Source organism: Leishmania martiniquensis, chromosome 2, assembly GCF_017916325.1.
Source record: "Leishmania martiniquensis isolate LSCM1 chromosome 2, whole genome shotgun sequence".
In the NCBI taxonomy this organism is placed as follows: domain Eukaryota; phylum Euglenozoa; class Kinetoplastea; order Trypanosomatida; family Trypanosomatidae; genus Leishmania; species Leishmania martiniquensis.
The window spans coordinates 61515-73120 of record NC_090137.1 but is presented as its reverse complement, the minus strand read 5'-3'; the positions used below and the strand labels follow the sequence as shown (position 1 = coordinate 73120).

At 60.9% G+C, this 11606-nt stretch overlaps 1 protein-coding gene across 1 annotated transcript; it reads left to right on the top strand.

The window, feature by feature from the left end:
* Positions 1-4501: 4501 nt before the first annotated feature.
* Positions 4502-10402, top strand: LSCM1_08233 (uncharacterized protein; the record flags this gene model as incomplete). The annotated part of the gene is made up of 1 exon (XM_067325568.1): positions 4502-10402. The coding sequence occupies one exon, from the start codon at positions 4502-4504 to the stop codon at positions 10400-10402; it is 5901 nt and encodes a 1966-aa protein (XP_067181595.1).
* Positions 10403-11606: the final 1204 nt, after the last annotated feature.

The window sequence follows — 11606 nt, the reverse complement described above, 5'->3', positions numbered from 1 at the left end:
ACGCGGAGACGTCTGCACTGTCATACCTGAGCGGCGCCCTGTCGCTCCCGGTGACCCCTGCATTCACGGCGCCGGCGGAGTACATCTGCCACGCGTCGTCTGCGCTGTGGCAGGAGGCGCTGGCGCACCGCAACGTTGTGTGGATCGACATGATGACAGACCGGCGGCCAACAACGGCAAAAAGAATAGGCGAAGACGGCAAGTGGGGCCTTCCCGTGGAGGTGGGGATGAGCCAGAAGCTGATCCTGTGGCTGGAGTACGCGTACCACGCGTTCCCGACGGTGCCGTTCATCATCAAGGGCGACGACGACACGTACGTGAAGGTGCCGCAGTTCCTGAGCGATGTGCGGTACGTGATGGGCGGCGCGAAGACGCGCACGCCGCCTCGGCGAGCTGATGCGGTCGAGCAGAGTGGCACAGACGCACTGTCCGTGAACCGGACGGAGTGCGCGTACTGGGGCAGCATGCGTGTCTTCCAAAATGCGCAGTTCAATGCTGGGATGACGTTCATGCTGCACCGCCAGCTGGCTAAGGCGGTCTTGCAGCCGCCTGTCGAGGGGAAGCGGGTGGATGTTGCGCAGTTGGCGATGATGGACTTTGACCCGAGCCTGTCGACAGTGTATCGCGCTGCTCGATTCCACCAGGAAGACATTCTGCTTGGACTGCTGATCCGAAACTCGCTACGCGACGCGTGTAAGGTCTGCCCGCACAACCGCGTGTGGTTCGTCAAGGAAGGCCTCGCACGCTTTCATGACATGCATCGAGGCAAGGTGCACGACGTGACGTGGTCGACGGTGGTGGCGCACCGCTGCACGCCCGCTGACTATTATTACCTGCATTACTTCTTCCGGACTGAGCTGCCGGCGTCCGTGAACGTGTCGAGAAGGACAAGGTCAAAGAAGGCGATAGCGAGGAAGGCTGCGCAGTGGGTGGCGGCGCAGCGTCGCACCATGGGGCCGGAGGTGGTGGGCTGGGACGGGCTGCCTAGCACGCAGTGGGTGCATAGTTTGAAGCGGACGGTCGGGTACGACATGGCGGAGGCGGATGGCGTCCCGGTGTACCGTAACCAATATGTGTATTGGGTGGACCAAAAAACAGCTGTTAGTGACGGCTTCCACTCTCTGCCGTTGAAGTGAGGGTCAGACGGAGAAGGCGATCGCCGTATTAGTGTGTTGCGGGTCCGAATCCGTTGTGTGGTGGCTTTTTTGTTTCTTCCATTTTTTCCTTTCGCTGCTTCATAGCCACATCTATTGGGGGAAAGGAGGGGGAGGGGGAGTAGCCCTCTGTGCTGTATCGTGTGTGTGTGTGTCCGTTCGTATTTTTTGAAAAGAGGTGATTGCGGCTTGTGCTTAGTCGTTCCTGAGTCAGCTGTGCTGCTCTCCATTGCATCCCCATCGTGGGTTCCGTGATATGTGTGTGTGTGTGTGCGAAGGGCATCTGCTGGGGCTTTTTTGCCTTTTACGGTGCGGGGTGACGAGGTGGTGTGGAGGGGATCGGGAGGGGAGAGCGGTGGGACGCTGACGACCTAGCTGTGTGGGAGAAGTTAAAGGAGTGTACGAGACGGTGGCGCTGTGTGTGTGCATGCTCTCTTTCTCAGCTTACACTTTCCCAATTCGGCGGTTGGGACTGCCGCGGGAGCTATGCAGACGACGCAGGACGCGAATGACTCGTTTTTTTTCGTCGCAGAGGCCCCTGTGGCCGTTGGCGCTTTCTGGTGGCGGCGGGTGCGGTGCCGCGCTTCTCTGTATCGGTGCGTGGCGAGTCATCACTAGCATCGTTGCGTGTCTGCGGATCTCCGCTTCTCTGCAGTGCTCTCTCTCTCCCTCTCTGTTACCCTTCCCCTCTATGCTCGCCTCTGCGCATGGGTACCTCGTTGCTGGGGCTGTGTGTTACGGTTCCTCTGTGCTGTCTCTGCCCGGAACTCCGCCGTTTGGCTTTCTCATCCGTCTCGCTTCTTCTTCCCTTGTTGTGACCCCCCCCACTGCCTTCGTCTCCCTCCCGCTTGGCTAGCGAACTCCTTTCGGAGGCGTGGATACTCCAGGAGGTGGGGTGGGGCGAAACGCTGGTGCTGCGATGTGGCTGTGACAGTGCCTCTCCTGCCCCGGCGCGTGCCGGCCCGTGCCGGTGCACGTGCCCCTGTCCCCCTCGATGGCGTCGCCGGAAGCGGGAGACGCAGGCGGCAGCCCCCCCCCCCCAGGCAGCAGAGTGGTACGGGCGCCGGTGCGAGGACTGTGCGTGCGGTGCCCGGCGCCGCTGGAATGGTGTGCTGCCGGCACGCACGGCGTGCAGGGGCGCGAGAGGCGTGAGGGCATCGACGGCAGCGGGCGGTGCTCAGCGGCTGTGGGCGCGCATGGCCTGGGCTTGCCAGGTGGGCGGAATCGCCGCGGCCGCCGAAGATGCGGCGTGCGGTGCGTTGGCTCACGTAGCTGTATCTCACTGCCTTTTTGTGGCGACTGCTCAGGGGCGTCTCACTCAGCATTGCAACATCGAAGAGTCTTTTTCTTTTTATCAACTCCCATTCGCTTATGGTCTGCTCGAGGGAAGTTTCGTCTTTTTTTTTTCAAATTGCTATCGTGGGGGGGGTGAAGGCGGGGTGGGTGAGGGGGGGCGATTAGCTGTCAAGCGCCGCAGATGGACTGCTACGCCCTTTTTCCGCCGTTGTCTGGCCCTTTGGCACTTCGCCCATTCTGTGCTCGGGCCTTACTCTTTCTCTCTCTCTTCTCTTCTCTTCCCCCTCCTCCTCCTCCTCCTCTTCATTCTGTTGACATCTCTCATTCGATTAGCCTTCCCCCGCCATCGGGCTTTTAAAGATGTTTCTTTTTGTATTTATACAGAAAGAAAAAAAAACGTCGTTGAGTCTTTTGAAGTGAGTATCACTGTATGAGCGACTTTTGTCCCCATTTTTCGTTTTGTATTGCCACCCCCCTCTCTCTCTATCTCTCTGTCTGTCTGTCTTTTTTTTTTGTGTGTGTCTCGCTTACTTCACTCTCCCCACATTTTTTTTTGTGTGTATTCACTTCGCGTGGCCAGTCTGGGGAGGCGATCATTCATGCGTGTGCTGTTCGACTCAGTTGGTCTGACAGACAAACGAACGCAAGACGTCTCAACACTGTGACACTTCTCATTTGCCAACGTTTATCTTTGCCCTTTCTCTAATGCTGCCCCCGTCTCGCTCTCTCCATCTCTCGGCGTGTGCTGTCTGTCTGTCTGTCTGTCTGTCTGTGTGTCTGTGTCTGTGTGTCTGTGTGTGCGTGGTGTCTATGCCTCTGTGGAGCAGACGCACCCACGCACACACGCACACACATACACACAGACAGACAGACACACAGACAGACAGACAGCACACGTAACGCAAACCGTAATACACACACTGACTCTGTCTGTAGTGCATACACATACACATACACATACACATATACGTATATGTATACGTATATGTGTATGTGTATGTGTACTTATATACATGCAAATGCCGATATCGAGCGCATGCATATCCATGATTGTACGTCTAGGCGTAGGTGCTCCAACCACTCTTTTGTTTTTCTGGTTTACCTCTTCGCTGTCCGCTCTAGCAGATGCGACGGAGCCGGTGGGGGCGATGGTGCATGCACCGGTTAACGAGAGACATGACTGCGAAGGTCCAAGAGAGCCAAGCGAAGAAGCAAATGGGAGAAAAAACAAGCAAGGAAGCAGCAGCGTCTGAGAACAGGTGAAAGGGTACCAGAGCGAGCCTCTATCGCTTCCCTCTCTACCTTGCCTCTTCTGTCCGTCCTCTTCAGGGTATGCTCAACGCTGCCTGAATGGCGGCCAAAAAGGTCGCTGGTAGGCTTGTGTAAAAGATCGCTGCAGCTTCGCTGCGGGTGCGCTTTTGGAGACGTCAGCTCTCACGCCTGCACTTCTTCAACGAATGCACGCCCTCTGCTTGTGTAGGGGGCGGAGAGGGTGCGCGAACGATGCGCCGCCAAGCCAGCGCCGGCTGCTGCCAGTGACGTCCCGACTTTCTACCTTTGGCGATACGCAGAGATGCTCGTGACAACTGCGTAGCTCTTCTCCTCTATTCTCCCTTCCGTTTCTTTCTTTTTTCTATTGTTGGGTGTGGCGCACATAGAAAACTGTAGGATCGCTCTCTTTGCCTGCGTCCCGCTCACTCCGCTGGTACCGACATCCTTGCCTGCACTGAGTGCGAGCGCTTTTCTTCCCCTCCCGCACCTTTTTGTGTTGCCTTAGGCGAACGCGCTTCGTCCCCTCCCCTCCCCCATCTGTCGGCGCGTTTTCACTCACCCCCAAGTTGCGGTGCTGGGAAGAGCGCACCCTTGCTGGGCACAGAGGTGCCTCGCACCACGTTATATATATATATTTTTTTTTTTAAATAGGACAAGCTCCTACTTACCGCGAGGCGAGCACGTGCATCGCTGAGTCGCCCGCTACTGCTGAGCTCTGGCTGGGCAGAGAGGCGAACTGTACTAGAGGAGCAGCGGAAGGAAGCACCCCGTTACTCACAATGGAGGAGGCTGCGCAGGAGGTGCGACGCATCCTCCGCCAGAATGATGTGGAGGAGTCCCTTCACTACCTCTCCACTGTCACACGGAGCATCGAGGCCAACCAGCACGACCTTCGCGCCATTATTGGTAACTCCTATCGCGATCTCCTCAACGCCTGTGATGGCGTTGTGGGGATGGAGCGAGACTGCGCGGACATCCTCGCCATCGAGGAGGCGATGGAGCGTGTAGCTGCGGCGCAAGATGTTGATGGACGCGGCAACACCGAGATGGACGCCGAGCCGCTTCTACCGTCGTCGTGGTTCTCCGCACGTCGCCGGCGACGGCGGTGCGTAGTAGCGGCTGCATCTACGACGACTACCATTAGCACCAACAGCGCCTCGATCGCTGCACCGTTGCGCCGGTCGGTGACGAAAGGGTACACGGCGAACAGCGGCGGCGTGTGGGAGAAAGGGGGTTGTGACGCGGAATCGGCCGCGGCTGCTGCGAAGGAGGGCTATGGCGCGAGTGTGAAGCGGCCGGATGTTCATCCCATGCCGGCGCTGCCGATAGTGGAGTTGCCTTTTCCCTACGTGATGCCAGCTCACGCGAGCCATGCAGGAACGTCATGCAATGCTCTCGTAGACGAAGGCATGAGCACGAGTGCTGCGGAGGCGCAGCGAATGTGGTTGGAGGATGAGCTGCAGGCATTGCACCTGGATTGCATGTCTCTAGCCTCAGCAGCGGCCGCGATGGCGGCGGGCGCAGCGAACGCAGTGGATGCCGAGCTGCGGAGTCTTCTTGCGAACTCGAGCACGCTCGCGTCCTTGCCACTTCGCGCGCGCCAATGCGATAAGGTGTTGAAAAGCCACGATGCGCACCAGACGGTCAACGCCGCAAAAGGTACGGCTGCAAGCGATGCTGTAAGCCGAAAGAAACGTGAGGACATTCTCTGCTCCTTGGAGCGTGACCTACCCCTGCTCCGTCTTGCGCGCCGCCTGAGCCGGGTGCAGGCTTCCCTTCGCGTGTACGCGGGCGTCAACGACGTTGTAAAGGCTTCCACGAGCGCCGGCGATGCCTCCACCGCATCTTCAGATGTGCTCGCCCGTTTAGGCGCTCAGCGCACGAGCGTCGCCAAGCGACCGCCGCTGTGGGTGGCGGACCTGGAGCGAAGAGCGACCACCCTTGAGGTGCGACTTGTCAAGCTGATATTGCAGCGTCTGCGCCGAGCTGCTGACAATTACGCGTGTCTGGCAGAGAAGAGGGGTCGACTTGCCCAACGCATGTCAAGAGAGCCCTCCGGAACTGAGGTAACGGAGTCCTCACGGGAGGCCCAGGCCATTCGAGCTGCAGAGAGTCGCTGTTTAGTCTATGTGTGGGTGATCTTTGCACAATGCCACGGCGCTGTGCGCGCTCTTCGCGACTCCCCCACGCTTGTCAGTGCCCTGGCGGCGTGTGCACCAGGCGCGGCACTATCCCCAAAGCGTGCGCTGCTGCCAGCAGTGCAAGTCACGGAGCCTGCTGCATCGACTGCGGCACACATTCCACTTGATAGCGCTGCGAATGCGCTGCTTCAATTAGCCTCAGGTGACGTGCAAGCCATCGTATTGAGGGTCATGTACGAGGGCACCCCGCTCGCCTCTGCGGACGTTGGTCACACGGCCGTCGATAAGATAATACCGCCTCGTGCTGCTGATCCGTGCCGTACACTGCTGGCGTTTTTGGCTGTCCTGTTGCTGCGCGAGAGTCAACTGAATGCGATGCGGTGGGGCGCTATGACTCCGTCGTGTCTGCGCGCCAGCTCACCGAGCGCAGCGGCGCAGCCGCCCTCTCCCCTCCCTGACGGCTGCGCTGGAGATCGGAGCATCGTCGCGGCTGCGAGCCGCAAATCAAATGGCAGCACCGCTGAGGGTGATGCGGCGCCATCTTTACCCTCCACGGCCCCCCGTAACGCGAGTGTCTTTGCAACGGACACGCACTTAATGGCGCTTGGGGTGGCGACGGCTGCAGCTGACCGCCCCCAAACGGCGAAATCGACCCGCGCTGCAGCAGGCAACGGAATGCCCAACACGGCTTGGGCCCTGCGGTGTTTCTCGGGCCTCTCGTATCTACTTCGCGCCTTCGCCGACTACATTGATCTCGTACGAGCTGCCTCCGTAGAGGCATCCTCAGCGCCAGAGGCTCTCGATGAAGAAACAGCGGTTCTACGACTGCTGCAGCACGTCTGTTTGGCGGATGAGGCGACCTCAGGAGACCACCTCTGGGTCTCTGACCACTGCGCCGGCGTTGGTGCTGCTACGCGTCAAGGCGGTGAGGAGTCCTTACTCACGACTCCTGCCAATGTTGCTGGCGTGCGGTCGCTTGAAGAGTTGATGGAGTGGAGGCTGCGCAATGCCAGCAGGTGCGTCCTCCCCAGCGATGCCGCTGGGGACTCTGGCGGCACGTCAATCACCTCTCCCACGGCGACGGAGGCCAGAACGGTGCCACCTCTCGTGGCCAGCGATGGCTCGCTGATGACGCCGGTGCGCGACCTGTATAGCTTCTCAGTGGCCCAGGTGGCACCTGGGGTGACGTCTCCGTCAGCCGCGGTGGCTCGAAGGCGTGCGTATGTTGAGCTACTCCGGGCGAGCGTGAACACTGTAGACGCGCTGCAGGCCAGCGGCGCGTCATCTGCGACTGTACGCGAGTATTTGTATTCCGCGTGCGCAGATTCTGCAGGAAGGAGAGGCACGCCGGCTGCCTCAGGAGCAGCAGACCTGCTATCACCGCTGCGGCTCGTGTGCCAAGAGCTGCTCGCTCCGTGTGTTTCGTCGTTGGTGGTACTGCTCGCGCGCGATCCTGTGGCGCTGGCGGCGTACAAGGAGGGTCATCGTAGCTCAGATACCACGCCTGCGAGGCACGCGGTACGCGACGCTCTGCGACGACTGCTACATCATCGTGTGGGGCACAGTTCACAGTCAGGGATATCGGACGGTGAGGCGCCATTAAGTTTTTCTGGCTTAGGGCAAACATGGACCGCTGTCGATGCGGCGCGGTGGTGGGAGGTCATGGAGCAGTCAACGGTGGACGCGGCACTGGAGCGGTGCGTGGCCGTTGCCTTGGATTCTGTGGGCTTTGTGGACGCCTGTATCTCTCAGGGCCTGGTAGCTTCTGCCCTCCGCATGCTGCAGGGCCGCGAAGAGGTCAGCAGCACAGCGCTTGGGCATGGCGTAAGCAGCCCCCACGTACGCGGGCCAGTGTACCACAGCAGCACTGCTGCAGCATCGCTGGAGCAAACGTGGCTGGCGCTCTGTTCCGTACTTCGCCTGCATGCGCTATCGTCTGGGGACTCCTTCAGTAGAGCCGACGAGGCGGGCACGTTTTCGGGAACCGAAGGAGAAAATGACGCCAAGACGGAGCAGGGATCAGCTCAAAGCTTGACTGGCAGTCCTCCCTCGCTGCCGGGCGGCGGCAACGGTGGACGCGGAGCCCACCGGGGGAGCCATCTGTCTGCGATGATCGGCATCTGCTGGGACCGCTTTTGGCCACGAACAGCAACGGAGACTGATGACAGAACGCATAGGTCGCTCCGCCCGTCAGTAGGCGAAGGCATTTTCTGTGAGGAGGGACTAGAATGGGGCCGGGCAGCATGCCGAGCGGCGCAACTACCTTTCTCAGCCATGTGCGGCGCGACCTACACAAAGGAGTCGGAGCAGCCGCAGCAGGCGCTTCATGCGGCGGCAGCCAGCGCTGGACTGAGCGCCTCTCAGCAGGCAGAGATCGCGAAAATCTTGAGCGGCATGCGCGACGTGCTATTTCCGAGGTGGGAAGCAAGCTGTAGCCATGCTGAGCACGATACGGCTAGCTTGCCCGAGCCTGGTCCTCTTCACATGAATGGCCACGCAGCCGAGCTGCTGCACTGCTGTCTTTCGACCCTCGTAGACGCGGTGCAGGCGCAAACTGCCGCAGTGCCGATATCGGTGAGCGATAGCTGCGCTGTATCATTGCCGTCAACGCCGCCGCCGCCGCTACGCATGCGCATCGTAGGATGGCTAGAGGACGCGCTTCACCGTGCAGCGGCGCAGCTGCGCAACGCAAAGACGGACGCGACCCCAAGCGGGATAAATGCGACTGTGGTTCACAGCTACGAGCTTTCTTTGCTATTGCGTGTGTACTTGGTGGTGTTGCAGCGACTGCAGATGGCAGCTCTGCCCAGCGAGGCAGCGAGGGTGCGGCAGCTCTGCGCTGAGGCAGAGGATCTATACAAACGAGCTCAGGCGCCTTGGCAGGATATGCTCATCCATTTCTATCGAGCGGCCCTCCAGCAGGCCTACGCCCCGCTGCCATGGGCCTGTGAGAGCGGAGAGGAAGAGTCGGGGCGCTCGGCAGCGTCTCGCCGTTCCGGTGCAGTACTGCGCCGAACAACATACGTGGTGGATTCGGCCGCGTGGATGCGTGTGCGAATGGTTGGCGAGGCTGCATTGCATGACGACTGTGCCAGCGAGAGTGGCGGGGTCGCCTATCCTGCGCGGCCCACTCCTGCCGTCATGACACTCACCCAGACGGTAATGCGGCATCTCCACCAGGCGCTGTACGGTGCGCCAAGTGTGTTTACCGACTCGTCCGAGTCGCTCATGACGTTCGAGCCCCCCACTGGGGCCCCAGCCGGCGTCGCCACTGCATCAGGCCACGAGCAGGGTGCCACCGCCTCAGCGGCAGCTTTGGGGAGGCTTAGCAGTGCAAGCGGATGCTGCATGTGCGCACTGGTGACGAAGAAGGAGCAGCAGCAAGTGAGGGCACGTCTTGCCGAAGCGTCGGCTGCCTTCTACGAGAGCGAGCTGGGCCGCCTCATCAATTCAGCGCGCGAGAGCGGCGGCGGTGCACCTCCCGAGGTTGCCTGTGGGCTGCAGAAGGGACGCGGTGCGGCTGCCGCTAATGCCGCCACTGTCGCCACTCAGAGCCAGGCAGACGACGTGAGACTGCAGTGGTATATGGACGTACTTTTCACCTCGTCTGTGTGGTGCGCAGGGCGGGAGGACGCAGGCGACGGTGATCGCAGCGGCGACCTCTGTGGCAACAGTGCCGGGCTCCTCTCGCGAGGAGCGGACTCACCGGCCAAGACGCTCTTTTCCTCCGACGCGGGTATCGGTGGGGCTGGGGTCGATGCCGCAGCGTGTGTTGCAGACGGGCCGTTGCGTCGCGTCGTCCGCCACCTTGAGAGCACGTGCGATCCGGTGCGATGGCGCAGCGGGACTCCTCTCGTTATCGCTGCGTACCGTCAGTTCATCTCGGCAAGTGCGCTTCTGTGGGTGGTGCGCAGCGAGGCGCCGCGTCATGCCAGCTCGGGCGACACAGGCAGCGGCGACTCGTGCCGTGGCCCCTCGGTGGCTGCCGCTGCCGCATCAAAATCATTTGCCGTCGCTGGCGGTGTGGATGCTGCCGCGCTGCCGACTGAGCGGCTTTTCCGTCCGCGCGAGCAAGTTGACCGATTGGCGCTACTGCCGATCGCGGTGTCGTCGAATGCGGCGATCGCTGCCGCCGCATCTATGGGGGCCGGCGGCGCGCCGTCCACGGCTGCGGCCCTTGCCCCGCAGAGCTATCCGCCTCTGCCCCCAACGGCATCGGCGTTGAATCCGCCTCCGCCCTCCCCCGCTTCGGCCACGGGCGTGCCGCCGACTGCGTCCTTTCGTTTTGGCAGTCCTTCGTCAGCAGTGGCTGCCGCGACGGGGGGCGGATGGGGTGCTCGCATGCCCTCATTCATATACCCTGCCACTGGCGTGTATGACGGAGCAGCTACATGGATGCTTGGCGGCGTCGGCGCAGCAGGCGTGGCGTCGGAAGGCGGTGCTGCTGCCCCAGCTGGCTCGATCTCGGCGGTGGCTGCAGCCAGCTCACTCTGGGGCACCACCCAACGAGGGTGGAATCAGTTGTGGGGCACGAGTTGACCCTTCTCGTAGTGGTGATAACGACGCCGCGTGGGCTCCGTCGGCTATGCGGGTGGGGAGTGGACAGAGGCGTATGCGCAGTGGCGTACTGCCGGTGACAGACGAAATTTCTGTTATGCCGCTGAACTCTCTGTGGGGACTGCCGCACTCTAGCAGCCTGCGGAAGTGTGCACACGACGAACGGAGAGAAGGCGTCAGTCGCACCTCCGCCAGGATGAGGAAGGCGGAAGCTAAAGGCAGGAGGAGGAGGGCGACAGGGGGGGCGAGTAGCCGGGGTACGGAAAGCGGCACCACAAGCTGTACAGCTCTCTGTGCTGTATGTGTGTCTCTCTCCTGAGCAAGAGAGAGAGTAAACGTACACTGGCACCGCGCGTGCGCACGTACGTGCGTGTTGAGTGCTGTTACAGATGCCACGGGCGCGTGCGCCTGTGCTCGCCTCCGTTGTCTGCATAATGCGTACACGGCGGACATTTCGGAACATAACACAGCTGTGCACCATGGCGGTGTCACCCCTCCTCGTCGGTGCAAAGAGTTACCGTCCCTGGAGCAGGCCCCTTTCCATGCTCCATTCTGTGCCAGTAAGCAACATGGAAGAGGCACCGTATCAGCCATAACTTTCGCCCTCCTCCTCGCTTCTCTCCTCCGCTGTCTTGCCGTTGATGCTGCTGTGATCGGGCACGCGGGGAGAGTCATCACAGCTGTGTGTCTCTCTCTCTCTGCGCTTCTTTTTTTTCTGTGCGCGTCTCAGCTGTTGTCAGTGCTCGCCTACCTCCTCTACTCGCGTAGTGCTTTACTGTCTCTTCCGCCCTGCTGTGCGTTATACGGTGGCGGCTTGGTGCACGGCGGTAACGGCGAGCGGCGCGTAGTTTGCTCGTTGTGCAGTCCTCTCTCTCTGTGTTGAGCTGCACTCCAGCCCCTCTTCATCTCGTTGGCTCAGAGGCGGGAGTAGGGGGAGGGGGCGACAGGCGCAGACGCGCCGCACACCACACATACCCACTCACCATCGACGTGGGCTACGTCTGCTCTTGCCCCGCTCGTGTGACGGGCGCTCATCGTGAGGCGCCTCTTCCCTCCACGTCACCTTCGTATGCATAGGCCAACAGTTCCATGACTGTTGAGCAAGGCGAGCAACTCTGTTACCCTTCGCCTCCTCCCCTCTCTTCCACACACACACACACACACTGAGTTGTGCCCTCTCCGTGCC